General features: G+C 45.2%; 4 protein-coding genes across 6 annotated transcripts in view; all 4 read left to right on the top strand.

Moving 5' to 3' along the window:
* The window catches only part of prdm15 (PR domain containing 15), a 10,671-nt gene extending 10,281 nt beyond the window's left edge, over positions 1-390 (top strand). The window contains exon 25 of the mRNA XM_077019489.1: positions 1-390. This exon is cut by the window's left edge and continues 689 nt beyond it. The gene's annotated coding sequence lies outside the window, so the exon portion shown is untranslated.
* A 1,237-nt stretch (positions 391-1,627) lies between these two features.
* On the top strand, positions 1,628-4,544 carry tbl2 (transducin beta like 2). Its single transcript, XM_077019487.1, has 7 exons — positions 1,628-2,020; positions 2,314-2,432; positions 2,670-2,854; positions 3,077-3,228; positions 3,331-3,457; positions 3,626-3,778; positions 3,999-4,544. Exons 1-7 carry the CDS (start codon positions 1,891-1,893, stop codon positions 4,456-4,458), a joined length of 1,326 nt encoding a protein of 441 aa, XP_076875602.1. The 5' UTR covers positions 1,628-1,890; the 3' UTR covers positions 4,459-4,544.
* Positions 4,545-5,121: 577 nt separating this feature from the next.
* bcl7ba (BAF chromatin remodeling complex subunit BCL7B a) lies at positions 5,122-8,107 on the top strand. Of its 3 annotated transcripts, none has more exons than XM_077019484.1 (6): positions 5,122-5,285; positions 5,736-5,817; positions 5,903-6,002; positions 6,105-6,569; positions 6,784-6,863; positions 7,069-8,107. In XM_077019484.1, exons 1-6 carry the CDS (start codon positions 5,194-5,196, stop codon positions 7,159-7,161), a joined length of 912 nt encoding a protein of 303 aa, XP_076875599.1. In that variant the 5' UTR covers positions 5,122-5,193; the 3' UTR covers positions 7,162-8,107. The 3 variants fall into 3 exon arrangements, with proteins under 3 accessions (XP_076875599.1, XP_076875600.1, XP_076875601.1); XM_077019485.1 differs by lacking the exon at positions 5,122-5,285 and adding an exon at positions 5,317-5,653; XM_077019486.1 differs by lacking the exon at positions 5,122-5,285 and adding an exon at positions 5,320-5,550.
* A 778-nt stretch (positions 8,108-8,885) lies between these two features.
* col26a1 (collagen, type XXVI, alpha 1) lies at positions 8,886-24,804 on the top strand. The gene is made up of 14 exons (XM_077019481.1): positions 8,886-9,377; positions 10,001-10,123; positions 10,701-10,804; positions 13,718-13,779; positions 13,874-13,991; positions 14,789-14,896; positions 14,983-15,129; positions 18,515-18,598; positions 20,925-20,986; positions 21,358-21,420; positions 21,532-21,567; positions 21,659-21,703; positions 21,839-21,914; positions 23,066-24,804. Exons 1-14 carry the CDS (start codon positions 9,235-9,237, stop codon positions 23,200-23,202), a joined length of 1,308 nt encoding a protein of 435 aa, XP_076875596.1. The 5' UTR covers positions 8,886-9,234; the 3' UTR covers positions 23,203-24,804.
* The last annotated feature ends 11 nt before the right edge of the window (positions 24,805-24,815 follow it).

Genomic DNA, 24,815 nt, shown 5'->3' with positions numbered 1-24,815 from the left:
TGAAGAGATAATGTTAATATGAAATATCAGAAGTAAGTTCTATCAGTTCAGCTGGATAACTGTACAATCATGAATTTACATGTGCTAATTTACATTTGAACATTATATGTACCTTTTACGATCAACAAAAAGATACATATGTATTGCAGATTCTTTAAAGGCATAAACTGTGTCCTAATTTGTCACATCATGTCACTATATTCTGCGTTAGTTTTTTCATTCGTGGGAGAACGAGTTGGTTTTGTAAATCTTTCATAGAAAGGAATAGAGATAAATATAGCATATAATTAATTGTAAAAGCTAACTGGGATAACAGTTTTACCAATTTTCTTTTACCAATGTTTTTTTTTGGCAAACCAGATAGCTTGGAAATAAATACAAACTTTGTAATCATCATTGAAGTATGGATGAGTAAAATCTCATTTGATGAAGAACTGAAAATGCGCATTTTTAACCTGTATTTTTCTGCTCAACATATTTTAAAAATTCATGAGGAGATTTTAAGAGCAGTTGCTAATGAGTGTCAATAAGTTCAAGACGCCTAAAGGAACCCAAGTTTGTGAGCCGGGCAGATTATGAAGAATTCTCTAGTAGTTCTCTGAACCAGCTAGATAGAGAAATCCCTGATAAGCATGTTAATGTTAACTGTGTGCTCCAATTACTGTACAATAAGGACACACCACATATACCTCCATAACAGCTAAATGGCCAGCAAGTGACCTGTAAAGAAACAGGACATCGATATATCCTTCCACCGAGTGGGTTCATATGTCCACTTTGATGGAGACAGGATATTCACCGACCTCATAAAATAAATAAATGTATGTGTGTGTGTGTGTATATATATATATATATATATATATATATATATATATATATATATATATATATATATATATATATAGCGATTAATTTGACGAGGTAACAGTAACAGGTAGTGTGTCTGAGGATATGAACACTGACCAGTCTCCTACTGAAAGAACACACTGCATAGAAATCTAGTGTTTACTGCTTAAGTTAGGCATTTTAGATTTAGCATTTTAGATTTAGCCAAGGATGGAGTTTTAGGAAAGTTATCCTGAAAACAAAAGTAATTTGCATAGTCTGCAAAGCAGAATTTAATTATCACAGAAGTAATTCATCTTTGACATATCACCTCAAAGCAAAACACTCTACCAAATTGATCTTTTAAAAATATTTTCTTGTTCTTTAAAATTGGCACAGGTGTGAAATTCAACTAGCACATAGTTCACAAGAGATAATCTGTGTTAAAAGTTGAAAAAAGATTAAATCAAACAAACATATGAATATAAGTACATGTCTTATAATTATTTTTTTTACATTTAAATATATATTACTAAAATCATCAGTCTTAAGAAGGAAAATGCGATGAATCACAGCAAAGTGTGCCATTAATTAGTTAATATATATATATTAGAACTGTCCTCGATAAAAAAAATAACTAATTAATCGCTCACTTTGTATATATATATTCGGGTTCCTTATATCTAGAATGAGAGCGGTACTCTTAATGCTTAATGCTATTAATGCTTAATGCTCTTATTTTGGCAGCGGTCTCAGGATGTGTATTCCGCTCCAGTCAGTTTCGTGCCAAAAGGGGCGGGAGATTTACGCAGGGTCAAAGTACCCGGATGTGTTGCTCTCCTTCACACTCGTGTCCAAATTCGCCAATTCAGGGTTTTTGGGGGGCTTTTGTATTGTTTTGGTTTTTTGAGCTGGTGAATTATTCGGTGCAGTTATACGACACTCACGATACAGCAGATAGTTTGAAGGCGTTTAAATAGTAAAGTAATGTGTTAGAGCAGTGAGCCGTGCGCGCCGACGGGAGCGCGGGGCCGCGCCTGGGATAACGTGGCACACTCGTCCAAGATGGACTTGGCTTTGCTCGTCGTCGTGTCGCTACTCATCGGCGCGCTTATTATCCTGGTCGCCCTTGCAGTCGGCAGACAGAAAGACGGACAGTCTGAAAAAGTAGAAGAGAACAAAGCCGCGGGCTCCGGTAAGCGCCACTGGGTTCTGGACTCGCGTTCAAGCGCTTGCCGACACTAGTGGCGGGTCACGTCGTGGTGCTGAGTAGCGACCTCCTGGTATCTAGCTGGGAGTCTAGTTGGCTTGCATTCATTCTCTCTGGCGTGAGATAAGCCTCCATATCTTTAAATCATTACAGGTTTGAGTGAGACGAACGACGTTTCCGATCATGATCTGTTAGAATTTATGGGGTGAGATTGTATGACTTACAGATATCTTATTAACTGTATAATAACCTGACTAAACTCGTGCATTATGTTAAAGTTGGAGACGGGTCCGCCAAAGCGACCTCCTCCAAGAAACTAAAGCACCAGCAGCGACCCCGGAAGGAGAAAGCGCAGCAGCACACCTTCTCTCACGCGCTGCTCGCCGCCGCTCTGAAGGTGCGTGGCCTGTTCTGTGCGTTTGAACCGTGAGCGCGCTCCCGATGACCGCGTTTGGGCTGCAGTGCTCGTTGGAATTTGGGTCTAATCATTTACACTTTTCCATGTATGCAGATGCACGTTTGAGCGTGTTCTAGTGGTCTAAACGTTTAACACTGCATTTAACGTCTTAACTTTATTGCTTTTGATGACTTTTTCATACATGCCTGCTTTGCTCCATGTTTTATGTTATGTCAGGGTCACAGTGGCAGCATTACATGTCTGGATTTCAGCAGTAATGGTAAATACCTGGCGTCCTGCTCAGATGACCGGACTGTCCGAATCTGGAGCACCAAAGACTTTCTGGACCGGGACCATAAATGCCTGCGGGCCAATGTAGAGCTGGATCATGCCACACTCGTCCGGTTCAGTCCAGATTCTCGGTAAGATGGTCCTAATTTGCACTGTAGTTTGCTGTACATAACTGTGACACACAATAGTTCAGTGTGTCACAGGACTGTAGTTTGCTGTACATAATAGTGCAGTGTGTCACAGGACTGTAGTTTGCTGTACATAATAGTGCAGTGTGTGTCACAGGACTGTAGTTTGCTGTACAAAATAGTGAATCGGTGATTGACTCATGGCTGTTTGTCCTGCTCCTTTAGAGCCTTCATCACTTGGCTGGCAAATGGAGACACTGTTCGTATCTTTAAGATGACCAAGAAGGAGGACGGGACATTTAATTTCACCGCAGCAGCTGAGGACTTTCCCCAGAAGCACAAAGGGATCGTCATTAACATCGGCATCGCAGAGACGGGTTAGAACTGCACCAACCTGGACCGCAGTCAATCTTTTTTGCTACGACTTACTGTTGTTTGATGATCAGAGCATTTCCCGAAGCCTTTATCCTTTATTCAAGGCAAATTTATCATGACTGCATCCGTGGACACCACCATTCTGATCTGGGATCTGAAGGGAGAGGTGCTAGCTTCCATTAACACTAACCAGATGACCAACTCCTACGCAGCAATCTCCCCGTGTGGCAGGTGAGTGGGTGTGAGACGTCGGTCACGTTGTTTAGAAAGAGCTCAACAATGACAGCTAATGTCTAAGTGCAAATGTATATTTTTCATTTTCATCCCTGCAGTTTTAGTGTTGGAATTCTGGGTTAGAATATCATGTGCATTTTAATTCCAGTCGTTTTCATGTTTCAGATTTGTGGCGGCTTGCGGTTTCACTCCAGATGTGAAGGTCTGGGAGGTGTGTTTCTCCAAGTCTGGCGAGTTTAAAGAGGTCACTCGTGCGTTTGACCTCAAAGGCCACTCTGCTGGAATCTGTTCCTTCGACTTCTCCAATGACTCGCGCAGGTGAGACATCCCTTATCCAATCAGGGAGATTAGCCAGAAGAATGACTCATGCAGGTGAGACATCTGGTATCCAATCAGGAAGATTACAATAGCCAGGGAAATTTAAATATTTGTGCAGGTGAGAATCTCCTATCCAATCAAGATTATTATAGCTATACGTCTGCATAATCAGACATGCACTACAGACATTTGTGTTTAACGCGCTCCCTGATATCCGCAGGATGGCAACAGTGTCCAAGGATGGTACTTGGAAATTGTGGGACACGGATGTGGAATACAAGAAGCAGCAGGACCCCTACCTGCTCCGGACCGTACCGTGCCCGGTGTCGGAGGGGAGCCGCATCGCTCTGTCTCCTGACGGCCGCGTGGTGGCCGTGTCCAGCGGCCAGGATGTGGCCATGTACAACGCCACCTCCGGGGAGCTGGAGGAGCAGTTCCACTGTGTTCACGGCGACAACATCACTGATCTTAAATTTGACATTAACAACCGTTTCCTTGTGTGCAGCGGTGACCGTGTAATCCGCGTATTTCATAATGCGACTGGTTACCGAGCCGCAGTCCAGGACATGCAGGCCATGTTGAAGAAAACCAGCAATGAGGGAGTGAAACAGAGACTACGACAGCAGCTGGAAGACGCCCAGAAAGCCTTAGACGCTGTACTCACCGCTCAGAAACACTAATGCCTGCCTGTCTGTCACTCATCTTGTGTTTGGTGCTGAGTTGTTTTTGTTGATTATAATGAATAAAACATGAAGTGTTTTTAGGAGTTTTTGGTCTGGGTTTGTTTATTATTTTTTTTATAACACATTGTTGCACATTATTATTATTATTATTATTAATAATAATTATTATTGTTCTTATTATTATTATTATTATTATTGATAATAATAATATTAATAATAATAAGAAGAAGAAGAAGATAGTCGATGATTTTACAGACCATGACATGTGAGATGCTGAATACTGTGTTTGCTATTTAAACTTGTTTAAGAGCGGAATTTTAGGTTATTAATGGTTATAAAATCTTCAAAACAAACATGGATTTAGTATTTAGTACAGTTTTACACTTGTAATTTCCTGTTTGAGGTCTGGTCTAATTTGGGAATCACTGAGACTTTTATTTTGAAAAAGTAAACAGCTTTAGCTTAAGGCATTTAAAAATTCTTTAAAGGATTATAACACAAAAGTTCTATCGTAACGAGGTAATTATTTTTACTTCTTTTATTCTCCGTCTTTTTGTTTGTTTATTTTTAACAATTAAAGAAAAGCTACTGGGAGCTACCTGCCCTTTGAATTTAAGAGGCGGGATTAGGCAGGGAAGTTTCACTTATCGCGATGCGAGATTTGTGCACCGGACGGCAAGACAGACACGATTGTAGCAAAAGAGATAGACAACCTACCCATAAGATTCAAATATGTCGGGGCGATCGGTTCGCGCGGAGACCCGAAGTCGCGCCAAAGATGACATTAAGAAAGTGATGGCAGCTATAGAGAGAGTACGGAGGTGGTAAGTAGTCAGGAAGTCGTTTATTACTTTGAGACTGGAAAATATTTTCTAAACAGAAACTTCAGAGTCAAAAGGTAGGAGGGGTTTGTAAAGAGGATGGCGGTTGATCGACATGCGAATGCACCAATGGCAGTAGACAAAGACATGTTTCCTTAGAGACAAGTAGCATGTCAATAAGAGGAGGGACTAAAAGGGTGATTTTTTTAAGCTTACGTGACGTGTTGTTTGTGTTAAGATACAGGTGAACTGACTACTGCTTCACAAGGTTAATTATACTGAATGTGTTATGTAAATATGACCAAATGGACAATTGTCTTTGACATTTCATTCTGTACGCAGATTATGAGGACATCTTGGGATTCATTTATGTGTGTACTTAAATGATAATTTAAGCAATTGTAATAAGTAATAACAAGTAATTGTAATAAGTGATTGTTTTACTTATAACAGGGAGAAAAAGTGGGTTACTGTTGGAGACACATCTCTAAGAATATTCAAATGGGTTCCAGTTATGGACACGGAGAGAAGGCAGGTGTGTAAGGGTGTGTTTTTTTTCCAGTAGCATTAGCATACAGGTAAAGTTTCCAGACCTTAATCTCCTCAATGATCCCCTTTAGAAGGAGAAGACCAAAGTACCTGTTGGAACAGAGATCGAGAACAGCTTTGCCACAGAGGAAACCTCTGAAAATTCATGTGCAGCACTTCTAGATTACCAAGGTACACACTTGGTTAATGTCACTCTTAGTGACTTTTTCCATATTCATGAAGTCCTGTTCAATGCTTTCTCAAATGTCTCATCGCTGCCCCCTGTGTCCTCAGATGAGAACAGCAATCAGAGTTCTCTGTCAGACTTGTACCAGACCAAAGGGGCGACTGCTGACAGCAGCAGTAACTCAAGTCCGCAGCACAGTGAGCCGGTCAGTCCTGCCGGAATTGCTCACCACTACCGCCCGGATGACCCACAACCCCCCACACTCGGGCAAGACAGTCTGGACTCTGAGCCCCCCACACTGGGGCAAGGGTGTGTGGTTCCACAACCCCACACGCTGGGGCAGGAGTGTGTGGTTCCACAACCCCCTATGATAGGGCAAGAGAGTGTGGTTCCACGACCCACCATGCTGGGCCAGGAGTGTGTGGTTCCACAACCCCCCATGCTGGGCCAGGAGTGTGTGGTTCCACAACCCCCCATGCTGGGCCAGGAGTGTGTGGTTCCACAACCCCTCACAATTGGGCAGGAGTGTGTGGACCCCCAGCCGCCCACACTGGGCCAGGAGTGTGTGGAAGGTGAGAGGCACGTCACCATCATCACCATAAATCTAGCCAAAAACGTGCTGGTGATGGAAGAGACGACATTGTAATAGTCATTTTGCAACTTTTCTGACATCTGTTGCAGTACATTTGGTTGAACATATTGTATGGGGTTTTTTAATCAGAACTGCTTTGGTTCTAAGCAGAAACAGGAGGAGTTAGTAAGAACGTTCTGTGTGTGTGTGTGCAGAGCCATCAATGCAGCAGTGTGAAATGACAGATGAACCACCAACACTGATCAAAGAAGATATCGTACCCATTAATACTCAGGTAATTAAGAATGGGCTCTGCTGTTCTCCACGTTCTGATATGACAAGTTAAACCTTCTCATTGTGTTAGGCTGATCCAATTTACCCTGAGTCGTATTACAGGCTGTAGGATCTCTGGCAAGTGAAGCTGTTTTCAGAGTCAGCAGTGCACATTGTCTTTCTGTTTGCAGTGAACAGAGTAAATATTTCTGTTTCATTTTATACAGGAACAGGAGGAAGAGGAGAACTACGGGGCCCCTCCGTTAAAAAGAGTCTGTACGGAGAAAACATCAGTTATCCACTCTACTCTAATGAGTTAACACACACGCGCACACACACACACACACACACACACGCACACACACACTGCGTGTACTAGGCCATTGATAATCACTCTGTCCAAACTGCTGGAGAAACTGCAGGCAACAACAGATCAATACGAAAGGCAGATTTAAAGTAAGATTAAGTTGTTTGAGTTACTCCCAAATTATCTGTTTCGTTGAATTATCTGCTTAGGTCATTTAAAAAAATGGCTGCCAGACTTAGAATCTCTTTAGACATTCCTGTCAAGGGAGACAATTGTTGTTCTTTAATGTTGTTAAATTTTATTTAATTTTATAAGCTCTACTACTGTAGTTTGGGGTTTATAGTCTGTTTAAATTGGTTAATTTACAGGGCTTGATATGAAGACCTAATTCTGAAACGTGTTCCATTCCATCAAGTAGTGACTATGCTGACTATGTTAACATTAAATGTTAACATAGTCAAAAAAGTCAAACATCCATTCACCCCCCAACCATGTACATACATGGGGAATCATGTGATTAAACAAACCACAAGACAAAATGTTTAATTATGATTTGAAAGATGTGAATAATATGTAGTAACTTATGGAGCCTGTTCTCTCCTCGGGATCTTAAATGCTTCCATCCGTACAAGAGGTTTAACTTCTTGTAATCTTTAATGTGTTTACTATCTGCACCACTCAGCAATGTTTTGTCTTTGTTCTACTCATTGGAAGCTGATATGTCACATGTCCAGGTTGGGACACATGGACGTGTGTCTCTTGTCTCCCCACTGTATTTAGTGACTTGTGTGTGATATTGGGCATTCTTTGTTGTCAATCAAAGTTTTGATTTAAAGATTTAATTATTAATGGATATGAAAGATATTTTGCTTTTTTGTGTTATTGGTCACTGGTTAAGTGAGCTCATAGATATTGCAATTTTATTATTTAAAATTTTATTAAAATTTTATTAAAACCTTCTTAGGCTCTGTTGTTTTTTTCTGATTTTTCCTTTTTTTGTATTTTGCCACAGATAAGATGCCTTTAATACATGAAGCTTCAAGAGGTACTAAGAAATTTCTTAGGACGTTCTGATTTCATTTGTGATTTTCCATACAAGCAGAAAGACCTTCGAGGATGCCCTTTGATACTAGTTCACAATATGTCAGCCCACATACTTATACCAGGAAACAAATCACCGTATATATTATGTTAATCCATTTACACAGGCTTCCTACTAAGTTCTGCCTTGACTACAATGACGTTTTTAACATTTGTCGATCTAACCACAGCATATATTGACTATCTTCTGCTATACAGATGGGGGAGGTGTTGTGATGAACCTTTGTGTGCTTTTAAATCAGTCAAAATGAAATTAAAATGTCCATTAAAATAGACTATTTATATATGAATAGAATATATAATTTAATAATAGAACCTTCTTGTTTTCATTATGAAGAGGAGAATGAGGACGACCAAATGGAAAACAGCTTTCCTACTAGTCACTTAATTTTCTCACTGGATTAGGCTACAGGATTTATGGTTACTTATAATTTGTCTTTCAGTTATGACATCCTTAAGGCCGTCGAGATGTTATTTTTCTTTCACAACGCTAAGGGGCACTGTGTAGACTTCTTTTGCGCAGCAATCGACCAAGTTCAAGATTTGGAAAGTTTGGAAGACTGACAGTAGACTTTAAGTAGCTTTTTATTATAACACGAAAACTTGGTGAACTTGAAAGAGCATATTTGGGTCGAAGGTTGTGGGGTGGAGCTTTCGGTCCTGTTCATTTCACAGGCTACTTATATTTGTTGTACAGTACACACAGCAGCTCACATAAATACCTGTAGATTCGGTATTTGTCTTATTTAAAAAGATAAACGTAAGCTTGCTTTGCTAAACATTTCTTCTCAAAAACACACATCATCTATTTTTATGCACTGCCACTGGAGTCCTCTGAGGTTTCTAAGAAGACAAGTGCGGCATATCACGTCCTGACTCAGGAATTATTTACTTTCAATATAACACGAACCACCCAGGGGAGATTTCAGGTAACCCTCAGCTTTCGTTAGGACACGTTTAGACGGGAACTGCAAAACGCCAAACAATGCTGGGCTCGCATCGGAGACTTTCCTCCATCGTCTTTTTATTTTGCACGTTGAGTGCGTCTGAAGTTATCTTTAAAACCCCCGGAGTCAGACTGGAGGGAAACACCGGGACCCTCCCCACCGGTCGGTCTGTTTCCACCAGGTAGGGACTGCTGCCTAGCCAAGACAAACCTTGATACCTTATAATGTGCAAAAAACCAACAGATAAAGTCTTTATGTTGTCTTGTCTTTACCACGGCCTGTGGCACTAGTAAGAGACAAATACGATTTAGAATTGATCTCGTTATTTTGCAGTCGGATGAATACAGTATGCGCCAGTAATGTTTTTTTTTTATTCAAAATAATATGTTTATGTTTATTACATTAAAAGTTCTAACATCACTAGGGACATGGACCGTGCAGCCAGACTGAACCTGGATCACTGAAGATCAAGTTCAGAACTACAGTTAGATACCCAGGGCACCGAAGACATACCAGACACTCCGCTTAGGGTGCTCGGAAGACCAAGATTGTTTAGACACCTGTGTAACAAAAAATACAGGATATGTTGTTTGGAGACGCTTTCGTTGGTTATTCTCTGAGATTACGTTATTTCATTCACGGCCATGAGGTGGTTAGTTCTAATGGAGAATTTATTGGAATTTCCATTCACACTCTCTCATGCCGCATTTTGATGTATTTCTATATTCTTTCACAGTCGTTTTATACATTACAGTACTGCAGAAGCACCGTTCACTCAAGCCACGCTTTAACTTTTCCCGTCAGGAACTGGTGTCAGTACACCGTGTGGAGGGCCGTTTCCTGCCAAACGTTCAACGGGACAGAGACGGTGTATCAGCGGCGTTTCCAGAGGTGCCGGTGGCCCGGTCCTTGTACCAACTTCATCAGGTACAGTGAAAGACTTATAGTATCATACTCAAACAGCAGACCTTAAATATATTCATTTTAAGTGACTAAAGGTGGAGCTTTAAACTGTAAAACACAGTGAGTCAGTGTGATATAGATTTAAACTCTTAAACACAGGTTGAGTGAAGTTTTAAAACGTAAAACCCCCAAACACTGAAATAGACATTTAAATCGTTAAACATCGTTCAGTCTGTGTGATGCAGCTTTAAACTGCAAAACAGCTCATACAGTGCAAAAAAGTCTGTTAAACAGCTCAGTTCAGTAAAGCTTTAAACTGTTAAACAGTTCAGTGTGGAGCCTTCAACTGTTCTGTGATCAGTGAACGTCCACCTGTCTGTACAGTATGACCATTGACTCACCTGTTCAAAAACCACCATATACACACATAGAAAACTTCTATCATGCTTGTGTGTGTGTGTGTCTGTTTGTGTGTTTGTGTGTGTGTGTGTGTGTGTGTGTGTGTGTACAACCATAAAAAGGTCTTCTTTGGAGACAAAGCACGTTTGTAATCCTGCCTGTGTTATGGATGAGTCTGTGAGCTGACTGTGTTGTGTTTCAGTTACAGGACAGTGGTCAGACCTTCGTACCGAGTGTCATACAGACTCATTACTGCACTGGAGTGGCGTTGCTGCCCCGGTTTCTATGGTGTTCACTGTAGAGAGGGTGAGCTGATGGTCTGTGCATTTTGCTGCAATATTTGGTATGTGAGCATCTCAGGGAGATACTGTCTGAACAAGATATGTCTGATATTTCACTGTGACACACACACACATGCACACACATACACACACACTAAGTGTACTGTGATGTGAGCTGTAGGAAGTCGCGCTACACCCACAGTGTTTCCTCATTTCTCTGAAATCCTAGAGGTCAGTCATCACCCCAATGAGAGCCATTCTGAGTCTGAGCACCCTTATTTTTATTAAGTGTTTAGTGACTTCCGGGATGCTGTCGTTGTTTCTGCATGTGAGTGTGGGTTCCAGTAATACACAATAAGCTCAGACACTAGTGGGGATGTCAGAGACGTGAGATGAGCTGAAGAGGAAGACACTGTTGGACATGATCTGGTGGACATGATGTTGAGACACTGCTCCTCCAGCCTGGTGGACATGATGTTGAGACACTGCTCCTCCAGCCTGGTGGACATAATGTTGAGACACTGCTCCTCCAGCCTGGTGGACATGATGTTGAGACACTGCTCCTCTAGCCTGGTGGACATGATGTTGAGACACTGCTCCTCCAGCCTGGTGGACATGATGTTGAGACACTGCTCCTCCAGCCTGGTGGACATGATGTTGAGACACTGCTCCTCCAGCCTGGTGGACATGATGTTGAGACACTGCTCCTCCAGCCTGGTGGACATGATGTTGAGACACTGCTCCTCCAGCCTGGTGGACATGATGTTGAGACACTGCTCCTCCAGCCTGGTGGACATGATGTTGAGACACTGCTCCTCTAGCCTGGTGGACGCACTTTTCCAGCTCATCTCTAGAGACATGGAAGTATTAAGCTGATTCAACGCACAAGGCCCCATTCCTCCTGGCATGGTACAAAAATCAAGCTCCCCCCCCTCACACACACACACACACACACACACACACACACACACACACACACACACACACACACACACACACACACACACACACACACACATGTTGCACCTCCTTCCTCTCCCTCAGTCGTGGGTCCTGTAGCCCCTTCTCCCCAGGGATCCCTGGTTTGGGTTTAAGTGTGTGGATTTGCTTGGTTAACTTTCAGGGTTTGTTTCATCAGCAAAACCGAAGTGCTGACAGTGTGATTATAGGCTTGGAGAAGCAAACCTGAACACAAGCTTGTGTACTTAACATTTCAAAGATGTTTTGTGTTTAAGGAATGCACAGTGTCACACACACTCGGACCCCAAGGACTGGAGTCTGGTATCAGGAGATGCCAGTGTGATGATGCGTTTAGTTCATTACACTAATGTGTTCCAGATAGAGGATGCTATTGGCTAGTCTGCAGCTTTTTTGTCAGACTGATGCAGCATTTTTAATAGCAGTGTGGGAGGTTTTTCCATGGTTAGTTGCACATAGTGGTCTGTGCATTATTACATGTGATGTGCAGATCGAGTTTTCAGCATTGCACAGATTGTCTTCATTGTCCAGGTCTCTTTGGTCTTATTATTTTCACTGCTTATGTGTGAAAGCACAGATGTGAAAGATTATCATGTGGTAGCTCTATGATGGATTTTCTTGATACGTGAAAGCTGAGGCAGGTCAGAGGCAGCACAGAGACAAATCAGGGGCAGCACAGAGGCAGGATGAGGCAGCACAGAGGCAGCACAGAGACAGACTGAGGCAGCACAGAGACAGACTGAGACAGCACAGAGACAGCACAGAGGCAGATCAGGGGCAGCACAGAGGCAGGTCAGAGTCAGCACAGAGGTAGGTCAGGGGCAGGCTGAGGCAGCACGGAGGCAGGTTTAACGGTGAACACTGATTCAGAATGAATTCCTAATGTGTCACTATGGTTAACAGGAAGTGGTGGTTATAGACGGTGAACTGCACATGTGCTGCAGCTGTTCTCGTCGGACAGGGTGCATCTGCTGGGCTCATTGAGCTGGCCACAGTCGAGATGATCTACACCCTGGAGAGTGGACACAAGGCTGATCTGAGACCTGCAGTTACGGCAGCACAGACACCTGGAAAAAGCAGAAAATGGGCACATGGGAGAGAGTGAAGTTGAGCCAACTCCCTGAACCCTGGCAGACGCTGTCACACCACATCGGCCATCTTGTGCTGTGAAACAAAAATCTTTCCTCTGAAGTTCCAATAAATTGTCTAACAATTTTTTTACCACTACCTGCACACCATAGGAGAACAGAGCATATTATATAGGGTTATTGGTTTAATTTACAGTCTAGAGTTTTAGGATTATTTAATGTGGTTGTACCCACACACAGTAAAACTAAGTTTTATTTTCCTATTTCCTATTTCCTAGAGCATGTCTACACACACACACACACACACACACACACACACACACACACACACGCACGCTACACACAGATATGTTTTTGCTCTTAACTATACCACTATTACACGTTCACTAATGCATACAGTGACCAGCAGTGCTGGAGTGGGCCCAAATCCGGCCCAAAATTATTTTTCCCTCCCAATCGGCCCAAACTAGAGATTGATATGAGCCGGCCCATCGGGAATCCTCCCGAATCTCCCGATTAGCCAATCCGGCTCTGGTGACCAGTTATAAAACCCTGACACATACAGTGACACATACAGTCACCACTGATAAACAGTAACATATTTATATATATTTACCCTCTACATTTACCATTTATCTGATTATCCTATTTCACTATATGTAAACATGTGTGTCAGTGGATTGTTCTAGTCTGCAGTCCTGTTTCAGCTGAGGTAGCCACAGCATGTGTGTAACTACAAACCTCACACACTAGTCCTAGAGAGAGTAGCGGCGTTGGGCTTTCTGAGGGAGAGGCCTATGGAGATCTCTCACCTCCTTCCCTTCACCTCCCTCCCTTCACCTCCCTCCAACACAGCTCTCCTCTGCCCACAGAGTGCCTGAACTGCACCGGCTACGCCCACATGGCCGTCCGTCTGCGTCACATCGAATCGCAGGCAAGTGAAGCTCAGTTTGGACACCCTGCTCCCAGTGTCCAGTGAGGTAGTGCACCTCCATGCGCCTGACTGCCTCACTCTTCATTTGCTGCAGATGCTGTCTCTCCAAGACGCTGTCCCAACAGTCAGCCAATCAGTGGACAGAACAGCTGATAGTGAAGTGGATGGGTCCCACCCCTCACCTGTTACACCATGTTCTATTGGTCAGCGAGGTGAGCCGGGTTCATACATTCTGCAGTACGTAGGTTCTGTGTAATATTTCATATGACCATATTTGGTATGTGTTGTAGAGAACAACACACATGAAGAATGTAATGTAAAGATTAATTTGATGTGATCATCTTTCATAACTTCATAATGTCTAAAATGAGCTTATTTTTTCAGGTCAGACCAGTTGTTATTTATATGGCACTCTGTAAACAATAATTCATAATGTTACAACTGGGACAGAGATAAAGTGTAAGGCCATAATTTATAATAAAACAAAAATAAATCAGAAGGGCTTGTGTTAATAGATCACATTGAACTGTGTAGATCACAGGGATTTGTGTACGTGGATCACTGGATTTGTGCAAGTGGATCACCAGTGTCTTTGTGTACCACTGGGATCTGTGTCTGTGAGTCACTGGGATCTGTGTGTGGATGACAGGTGTCTGTCTTCATGGATCAGAGAAATCTGAGGAATCTGTGTCTGTGCAATAGATCTGAGTCTGTGGATCAGATGGGTTTGTCTCCGCCCTGTCATGTGTGGTCCAGCCCTTCTACGCACCCTTAGCCTGACCATCTCATCCCAGTGTGTGTTTGTCTTTGCATTGGGTTCCTAGTTTTTACCATTGCGTTTCATCATCAGTGTTTTCGCTTCCATGTTTTGTCAGTGTGTTCCACTGTCTGTCTTAGCATTTGGCTTTCTGGTCCACCTTATGTTTCAGTTATTGGCACTCAGTGTTGCATCGGCAGAGGAAAGGCTGAACCTCTGGCCCTGCAATCACTGATGACCTTATGTTGATAGACTCCAGAGGTCCTGTGGGCCCTGTGGGCCCCCCTGGAGCCACTGGGCCCCAAGGCCCTGAAGGAAACACTGGCCTGAGAGGGAAACCGGGCCCAGAGGGACCCAGAGGTGAAATTCAGTAAATCTGACTCATTCTTCCATAATACTAAGTCAAACGTATTATGATTAAATAGTGGGAAAGTGTCGTCCTGCAGGTGAAAGAGGACCAGCAGGACCACTAGGACCAGCAGGACCACCAGGACCAGCAGGACCACCAGGACTTCCTGGCTTCACCTACTCCACCAGGGGAGATGTCTTCACTCTGATCTCAAGACAGCACGGCGAGGATGTGAGGCCAGCATGTGAGGATAACAAAGCGCACACACACGCACACACACACGCACACACACACGCACACACACGCACACACACACACACACACACACACACACACACACACACACACACACACACACTCATGCAGGCACGCACACACACACACACATACACACACACAAACACACACACACACACACACACACACCCACACACACACACACACACACACACACACACACACACACCCACACACACACACACACACACACACACACTCACGCAGGCACGCGCACACACACACACACACACACACACACACACACACACACACACACACACACACACACACACACACATACTACTAATTTCTATTACATAAATACATATACATTGTACTGGTTAGTACTGAGGGTTGGAATAACATTCCCAAGTTTTGTTCCTGTAAAGACCACTAGATGGCACTGCCTACTTAAGGCAGACTGCACTGGTGGCCCAGCTGCAGAGACACCCTGCTGGCTTCTCTCAGATGCCCTCAAGGCCACTTTCCTAGTAGACTGGAATAGCCTTCAGATCTGAGTGCCAGAGACAGTGAGTTCAGAACAGGACATTCTTCTGCAGTTAAAGATCTGCTGGAGGCCATAGCCAAATCCACAAGGTGTCTGATGGGACAGACCCAGAGGTGTCTCCCTGATGGGACAGACCCAGAGGTGTCTCTCTGAGGGAACAGACCCATAGGTGTCTGATTGGACACACCCAGAGGTGTCTCTCTGATAGGACAGACCCAGAGGTGTCTCTCTGATGGGACAGACCCAGAGGTGTCTCTCTGATGGGACAGACCTAGAGGTGTCTCTCTGATGGGATAGACCCAGAGGTGTCTCCCTGCGTTTACAGACTCATGTTAAAATCTCAAACAGTGCTCTCGGCCAGAAAAACTGGTGCCGTTCTGGTCCCGTAACCTTGCTGGTCTGGAACCACAGGGCCTGAGATGCGGCTGAAGGGCGGGTCCTAGCCCAACCTCGTAAAGTTGTTTACCTACGTTACTGCTATTTACAACTAGTACGAGAACCGCAGCAAATACTGCAGTAATGAATCATCGTTGGTCTGCAGAAGAAACAAATACGTCACTTAAGGTCTTCACGAGATATACACAAAGAAGAGCATGTTCTGCCATGTCGTTTTGAGACTCTTCTGTTTCTGGATCATACATAATTGTTGGGCACTGAATCCAATGGAACCATGGGTCCATGCTTATCAGGACTTGGCACCAGCTCCAGCACGATCACCAGAACTTTGTTGGTGGAAAAGTGGTATCAGAGAGCAGATCTAGAGCTGTCTCTCTGAGAGAAAACACCAAGACCCGTGTCTCTGAGAAAACAGACCCAGAGCTGTCTCTGAGAAAACAGACCCAGAGCTGTCTCTGAGAAAACAGACCCAGAGCTGTCTCTGAGAAAACAGACCCAGAGATGTCTCTGAGAAAACAGACCCAGAGCTGTCTCTGAGAAAACAGACCCAGAGCTGTCTCTGAGAAAACAGACCCAGAGCTGTCTCTGAGAAAACAGACCCAGAGCTGTCTCTGAGAAAACAGACCCAGAGATGTCTCTGAGAAAACAGACCCAGAGCTGTCTCTGAGAAAACAGACCCAGAGCTGTCTCTGAGAAAACAGACCCAGAGCTGTCTCTGAGAAAACAGACCCAGAGCTGTCTCTGAGAAAACAGACCCAGAGATGTCTCTGAGAAAACAGACCCAGAGCTGTCTCTGAGAAAACAGACCCAGAGCTGTCTCTGAGAAAACAGACCCAGAGCTGTCTCTGAGAAAACAGACCCAGAGCTGTCTCTGAGAAAACAGACCCAGAGATGTCTCTGAGAGAAGAGACACAGAGGTGTCTCTGAGAGAACAGACCCAGAGATGTCTCTGAGAGAACAGACCCAGAGATGTATCTGAGAGAACAGACCCAGAGCTGGGTCTGAGAGAAGAGACACAAAGATGTCTCTGAGAGAACAGACCCAGAGATGTCTCTGAGAGAAGAGACACAAAGATGTCTCTGAGAGAACAGACCCAGAGATGTATCTGAGAGAACAGACCCAGAGTTGGGTCTGAGAGAAGAGACACAAAGATGTCTCTGAGAGAACAGACCCAGAGATGTCTCTGAGAGAAGAGACACAGAGATGTCTCTGAGAGAACAGACCCAGAGTTGTCTCTGAGAGAAGAGACACAGAGCTGTTTCTGAGAAAACAGACCCAGAGATGTCTCTGAGAGAACAGACCCAGAGCTGTCTCTGAGAGAAGAGACCCAGAGCTGTCTCTGAGAAAAGAGACACAGAGATGTCTCTGAGAGAAGAAACACAGAGCTGTCTCTGAGAAAACAGACCCAGAGATGTCTCTGAGAGAAGAGACACAGAGCTGTCTCTGAGAGAACAGACCCAGAGATGTCTCTGAGAGAACAGATCCAGAGATGTCTCTGAGAGAAGAGTCACAGAGATGTCTCTGAGAGAACAGATCCAGAGCTGGGTCTGAGAGAAGAGACACAGAGCTGTCTCTGAGAAAACAGACCCAGAGCTGTCTCTGAAAGAAGAGACACAGAGATGTCTCTGAGAGAACAGACCCAGAGAGGCCTCTGAGAGAACAGACCTAGAGATGTCTCTGAGAGAAGAAACACAGAGCTGTTTCTGAGAAAACAGACCCAGAGATGTCTCTGAGAGAACAGACCCAGAGCTGTCTCTGAGAGAAGAGACCCAGAGCTGTCTCTGAGAAAAGAGACACAGAGATGTCTCTGAGAGAAGAAACACAGAGCTGTCTCTGAGAAAACAGACCCAGAGATGTCTCTGAGAGAAGAGACACAGAGCTGTCTCTGAGAGAACAGACCCAGAGATGTCTCTGAGAGAACAGATCCAGAGATGTCTCTGAGAGAAGAGTCACAGAGATGTCTCTGAGAGAACAGATCCAGAGCTGGGTCTGAGAGAAGAGACACAGAGCTGTCTCTGTGAAAACAGACCCAGAGCTGTCTCTGAAAGAAGAGACACAGAGATGTCTCTGAGAGAACAGACCCAGAGAGGCCTCTGAGAGAATAGACCTAGAGATGTCTCTGAGAGAAGAAAAACAGAGTTGTCTCTGAGAAAACAGACCCAGAGATGTCTCTGAGAAAACAGACCCAGAGATGTCTCTGAGAGAACAGGATAGTACTGGTTCAAAATAAAGCCTATATAGAAGTTTAATATGTAAAACTACCCCACTCTTATTCACAGACTAAATAATAAATGAGTTAAATGAATGACCGAACAGGCTTGTGTTTTGAGCGTCTCTCCCAATGGCATTTGATTTCAGGGGAGAGTAAGAGTTTTGTCCGCAGTGTGTGTTCATTGTGTGTGAGCTTGTAATCCGAACATTGTTGTGGTTGTGTGATGTCATTTAGATGAGGAAGTTTTCCACTCTCCTCAATACAAGCAGAGATTAATACTGGGGCCTCCTGGACCTCCTGGACCTCCTGGACCTCCAGGTATAGCAACCCTCTTCCTGCCTCCACCCATACACCCACCTACAGTTGGGATCAAATTTATTCAACCCCCAATGCTGCGAAGGGTTTTATGGAATTCAGTGCACATTTGTAATTGTGTTCATAATGAAATCTTACAAGGACTTGTTAAAGAACTAAATGCAACTAAGATAGCATCAATTTTTTTTGTCATAAAGTATTAAATGGCCTTTTTGTGATTTCTTCATTGACACAATTATTCAACCCCTTTACGACTACCACTCCTAAGAACAGAGGTTCATTCCAGTGTTTTCCATCAGGTATTGAAAACATCTGTGGATGTCAACGAGCAGCAATCAAGCATGATAAGCACCAATTAGGCAGATTTAAAAGGACTGTGATACTCAGCTCCTTCTAGACATCTACTGGTGTGTTTCCAAGCATGGTGAAGGCAAGAGAATGGTCCCAGAAGACAAGAGAAGAGGTTATTGCTCTTCACAAGACTGGCAATGGATATAAAAAGATTGCGAAGTTGTTAAATATTCCAAGAGACACTATCGGAAGTATCATTCGCAAGTTCAAGTTAAAGGGCACAGTGGAAACGTTACCTGGTCGTGGCAGAAAGAAGATCCTGACTGCGACTGCTGTGCGCTACCTGAAGCGTAATGTGGAGAAAAATCCCCGCGTGACTGCTAAGGAACTGAAAAAAGACCTGTCAGATGTGGGCACTGAAGTTTCAGCTCAGACAATAAGGCGCGCACTGCATAACGAAGACCTCCATGCCAGAACGCCCAGACGCACCCCCTTGCTGACTCCAAAGAACAAGAAAAGTCGACTGCAGTATGCCAAAAGTCATGTGGACAAGCCACAAAGGTTTTGGGACAGTGTACTGTGGTCAGATGAAACTAAATTAGAACTGTTTGGGACAATGGACCAGCGCTATGTTTGGAGAAGGAAGAACCAGGCTTATGAACAAAAGAACACCTTGCCTACTGTGAAGCATGGCGGGGGGTCAATTATGCTTTGGGGCTGTTTTGCTTCTAATGGTACAGGAAAGCTTCAACGTGTGCAGGGTACCATGAATTCCCTTCAGTACCAGGAGATCTTGGAGGAAAATGTGATGGAGTCAGTCACAAATCTGCGGCTTGGGAGACGTTGGACCTTCCAACAGGACAATGATCCGAAGCACACATCCAAGTCCACTAGAGCATGGTTGAACATGAAAGGCTGGAACATTCTAGAGTGGCCATCGCAATCACCAGACTTAAATCCAATTGAGAACCTCTGGTGGGACCTAAAGAAGGCAGTTGCAGTGCGCAAGCCTAAGAATGTGACTGAACTGGAGGCTTTTGCCCATGAAGAATGGGCTAAGATACCCATAGGTCGCTGCAAGACACTTGTGTCAAGCTATGCTTCACGCTTGAAAGCTGTCATAACTGGAAAAGGATGTTGTACTAAGTACTAAAAAATAATGTCACTAGGGGGTTGAATAAAACTGATAATGATGTGAGCACAGTAAAGACATTTGTGGTTATTCCATCATAAATATTATGTTATGTTTGTCTAATTTATAAGTGCCTCTTTGATATAATTGTAAATAAGATGACTGAAATGATCAAAATCAATGTCAAACTGGCCAAAACACTTTATTTCAGTGGGGGTTGAATAAATTTGATCACAACTGTACACACAGCAGTACTGCCTCCACCCACACACCCACCTACACACAGCAGTACTGCCTCCACCCACACACCCACCTACACACAGCAGTACTGCCTCCACCCACACACCCACCTACACACAGCAGTACTGCCTCCACCCACACACCCACCTACACACAGCAGTACTGCCTCCACCCACACACCCACCTACACACAGCAGTACTGCCTCCACCCACACACCCACCTACACACAGCAGTACTGCCTCCACCCACACACCCACCTACACACAGCAGTACTGCCTCCACCCACACACCCACCTACACACAGCAGTACTGCCTCCACCCACACACCCACCTACACACAGCAGTACTGCCTCCACCCACACACCCACCTACACACAGCAGTACTGCCTCCACCCACACACCCACCTACACACAGCAGTACTGTCTCCACCCACACACCCACCTACACACAGCAGTACTGCCTCCACCCACACACCCACCTACACACAGCAGTACTGCCTCCACCCACACACCCACCTACACACAGCAGTACTGCCTCCATGCCTCCACACATCACCATGAATAGTATTGTGAGGCTGTTTTCAAAGCTGTTGTCCTGACTCATCTCATCTCGTCTCCCCTTGTCTCCCCTTGTCTCCTCTTTTCTCCTCCCCAAACCCGCTCAGGATGCCCCGGACCTGCAGGACCTGCAGGACCCCCTGGAATCCCTGGAACACCAGGACAAAATGTGGGAAAAACATTGACCTCATGCTCCACATTTAACATTTTTTAATTGTTTCGGAGCCCCAGGCATCCTCGTGCTTCTTTTTCAACGCTCTGTGCTATCACAGCTAATACACTGCTGTGACGTATCATTTATCATGATGCACCCACAACCACACAACCTGTATATCGAGTGCACGAAACCTTAGGGAAACTCATTAGTGAAAGCCCCTCTGTCCTTGAAAACCAGTGACCAGGGAAGTTGCAAAGTATGTGTAAAGTTTTGTACTTTCGGCCTACTGTATGTTGCATGAGAGGTGTGGTGTTGGTGACACAGAGCGTGTGGTGAAGTGATTTGTGTATAAGGCAGAACTGTGTTTGTGCGTCTCCTTGTAGGGTGAGTCAGGCTCCTCAGGACGTCGTGGCCTTAAGGGCTCAAAGGGCGACCCTGGGAAGAAAGTGAGTGGTCTCCTCAAACAAGTACAAATAGTTTATTCTTACATACAGAGGGTCCCGTTATCAGGTGTTTAGAACACGCCCCTTTTTACTCGTTCTTTGTTTTCTCATCAGGGTGCGCCTGGAGTTGCCGGCCAGCAGGGGGGAGCGGTGAGTACTCTCACTGAAGAGTTTAATAATTTATTAGCTTAATTGTGTCATTTGATTTTTGTGTGCCATTTTTGTCATACTGTGTGTCCAGGGTGCTCCTGGTCCAAAGGGTGAACCGGCATGGAGGGAGTCAGAGGTTAGGACCATTACAGCACTGTTTTGTATTCACTTTTGAGTAATATAACAGTGAGCTTTGTTATTGCGTTTGAGTTTGGAGGCTGTGTGAGTTTGAGTTGCGGATCATGTTACTGTTAATATGCTTTTTCTTCAGGTAAAGCAGCTAAAGGAAGCATTTAAGATTCTGGCAGAGAGGGTTCTGGTTCTAGAACACATGGTCAACATTCATGGTGAGAGCACAGCCAGCACAGCCATCACAGCCAACACAGCCAGCACAGCTATCACAGCCAACACCACCAACACAGCCAACGCAGCCAGCACACCCAACACAGCCATCACAGCCATCACAGCCAGCACAGCCAACACAGCCAGCACAGCCAACACATTCAGCACAGCCACGCAGCCAACACAGCCAGCACAGCCAACACAGCCAACACAGCCAACACAGCCATCACAGCCAACACATCCAGCACAGCCATCACAGCTAACACAGCCAGCTCAGCCAACACAGCCAACACAGCCAGCACAGCCAACACAGCCAGCACAGCCAACACAGCCAACATGGCCAGCACAGCCATCACAGCTAACACAGCCAGCACAGCCAACACATTCAGCACAGCCAAGACAGCAAACACAGCCAGCACAGCCACCACAACCATCACAGCCAGCACAGCCAACATAGCCAACACAGCCAGCACAGCCACCAAAGCCATCAGAGCCAGCACAGCCAACACAGCCAGCACAGCCATCACAGTTAACACAGCCAGCACAGCCAACACATTCAGCACAGCCAACACAGCAAACACACCCAGCACAGCCAGCACAGCCAGCACAGCCACCACAACCATCACAGCCAGCACAGCCAACACAGCCAGCACAGCCACCAAAGCCATCACTGCCAACACAGCCAACACAGCCATCACAGCCAACACAGCCAACACAGCCAGCACAGCCAGTACAGCCAACACAGCCAGCACAGCCACACAGCCAGCACAGCCAACACAGGCAGCACAGCCATGGGGCGGCGTTTCCTTTCAGAGCAGCTGTGTGGGAGGCATTTAAGGTGTTCTGGAATATACTGTGCTGTGGTTCACATGCTTATCATAATGACTGGAATGCTGTTGATAGCAGGAAGTGACTTAATGTCACATCTCAGTCAGAGAAAAGCACAAAGTATCAGAAATACCAACATCTGAATAATTGAAGCAAAGCTACCGTTTTCCTGGTAGAGGGCTGCACACCCTCGTTTCAATATTTATATCAGACTCTTGTCCTGTCACAGCAGCTCAGTGTTAATGCTGAAACAATGTGCAGGTCCTTCCAGAGAGGATGTGTTGCTTATGTCTTCCCGTGTCTCTCTGTCTGCTGTGGTCCTTTGCAGGCGTGGAGACGGGCTCTGGGTCAGACCTGCTGCCGAACGCCACGCCCACAGTCAGAACTTCGGCACAAGGCAGATCCCGCCCTCTCCTCCCCCGCACTGAGTCTCCGGAGGGGCCCAGGGTGCACAGAAGACCATAGACGCCCATGTCCAGGAGGGGAGAACGTGTATAGCACCCAACATGGCGCTCCTTGACAAAGCCAGAGTTGAATTCTACCCCAAGTGAAATCCTAGTTGAAGCCAATGCCAGTCAGAAAAAGAGCAACAAGTCACACTTGTCAAGGAAACATTCTAAAGTCGTATGAAGGATTTCACTGTAATTGTATTGTTTATTGAAAGGTAATTGGTATTTTGCCATATGCTCTTTGTTTTCATTGGTTAATCACACTTCCCACAGACTAGCCCTTATTTATAATTGAATATTCTAGGCTGATCTAAGATCAGATTTGTAATATATGCTCCTCCGTGCACCAGAATGTGCACCAGAGTGTATTTCTGTTTTTTTCTTTCATTATATTGTTTTCTTCAGGTATGCTCAGCTCTTGGTCATCTTTATTTGGAAACCTAAATAATGATTTTGTGCTTTTGTGTGATATGGTGCGGACCCTACCAGCAGGGGGCAGTGCCGTTCCAGCTGAAGGATCCGCCGTCTATTCACTCTAACATGCTTAACAAACCTGTATTAATATCATGCTGCTTATTGGCTGTTAACTCTATATTTGTCTAAAACAGTGATAGAGTATGCAGGGCCAGTGGAGGATTGGTTTGTAGGTGTGTCTGTGGGAAAGTGTCGTCTTCAGGCCTGTTTGGAGGGTAGGAGAGAGACCCAAGCAGAGGGCAGGAGAGAGAACCAGGCAGAGGGCAGGAGAGAGAACCAGGCAGAGGGCAGGAGAGAGACCCAGGCAGAGGGCAGGAGAGAGACCCAAGCAGAGGGCAGGAGAGAGAACCAGGCAGAGGGCAGGAGAGAGAACCAGGCAGAGGGCAGGAGAGAGACCCAGGCAGAGGGCAGGAGAGAGAACCAGGCAGAGGGCAGGAGAGAGAACCAGGCAGAGGGCAGGAGAGAGAACCAGGCAGAGGGCAGGAGAGAGAACCAGGCAGAGGGCAGGAGAGAGACCCAGGCAGAGGGCAGGAGAGAGACCCAGGCAGAAGGAAGGAGAGAGACCCAAGCAGAGGGCAGGAGAGAGAACCAGGCAGAGGGCAGGAGAGAGAACCAGGCAGAGGGCAGGAGAGAGACCCAGGCAGAGGGCAAGAGAGAGACCCAGGCAGAGGGCAGGAGAGAGACCCAGGCAGAAGGAAGGAGAGAGACCCAGGCAGAGGGCAGGAGAGAGACCCAGGCAGACGGCAGGAGAGAGACCCAAGCAGAGGGCAGGAGAGAGAACCAGGCCGAGGGAGGGCGCGACATTGTTCACGCCGTTCTCACTTCATAGGCTGCCTTGCAGTCTGGAGTTATAGCTGGTTTGAGTTAGGTTCTGAATTTGCAGTTTGACTGTTAATTTGGAGTTTGAGTTAGGGTTCTAGCTTACACAGCCTGGCTCTCCGCCTTGTGTTATAGCTGCTTTGAGTTAGGGCCTGGCTCTCAGCCTTGCGTTATAGCTGCTTTGAGTTAGGGCCTGGCTCTCAGCCTTGTGTTATAGCTGCTTTGAGTTAGGGCCTGGCTCTCAGCCTTGTGTTATAGCTGCTTTGAGTTATGGCTCTGACTTTGCAGTCTGGCTGTTAGTTTGGAGTAATAGTGCTGTTATACTTTGGGTACTTT

Source organism: Brachyhypopomus gauderio, chromosome 10 (assembly GCF_052324685.1).
Source record: "Brachyhypopomus gauderio isolate BG-103 chromosome 10, BGAUD_0.2, whole genome shotgun sequence".
NCBI classification, from domain to species: Eukaryota; Metazoa; Chordata; class Actinopteri; order Gymnotiformes; family Hypopomidae; genus Brachyhypopomus; species Brachyhypopomus gauderio.
The sequence above is the reverse complement of the archived record's forward strand: the minus strand, read 5'-3'. Positions and strand labels throughout refer to the sequence as shown.

Bases quoted from the DNA above. Each gene is read 5' to 3' on its own strand.
- tbl2 (XM_077019487.1), top strand. From the start codon at position 1,891: ATGGACTTGGCTTTGCTCGTCGTCGTGTCGCTACTCATCGGCGCGCTT. The intron at 3,229-3,330 runs GTTAGAACTGCA...CCTTTATTCAAG, and splicing joins CATCGGCATCGCAGAGACGG to GCAAATTTATCATGACTGCA. The intron at 3,458-3,625 runs GTGAGTGGGTGT...TTCATGTTTCAG, and splicing joins GCAATCTCCCCGTGTGGCAG to ATTTGTGGCGGCTTGCGGTT.
- bcl7ba (XM_077019484.1), top strand. From the start codon at position 5,194: ATGTCGGGGCGATCGGTTCGCGCGGAGACCCGAAGTCGCGCCAAAGAT. The intron at 5,286-5,735 runs GTAAGTAGTCAG...TACTTATAACAG, and splicing joins ATAGAGAGAGTACGGAGGTG to GGAGAAAAAGTGGGTTACTG. The intron at 6,570-6,783 runs GTGAGAGGCACG...GTGTGTGTGCAG, and splicing joins GGGCCAGGAGTGTGTGGAAG to AGCCATCAATGCAGCAGTGT.
- col26a1 (XM_077019481.1), top strand. From the start codon at position 9,235: ATGCTGGGCTCGCATCGGAGACTTTCCTCCATCGTCTTTTTATTTTGC. The intron at 20,987-21,357 runs GTGGGAAAAACA...GTCTCCTTGTAG, and splicing joins CTGGAACACCAGGACAAAAT to GGTGAGTCAGGCTCCTCAGG. The intron at 21,421-21,531 runs GTGAGTGGTCTC...TTTTCTCATCAG, and splicing joins AGGGCGACCCTGGGAAGAAA to GGTGCGCCTGGAGTTGCCGG.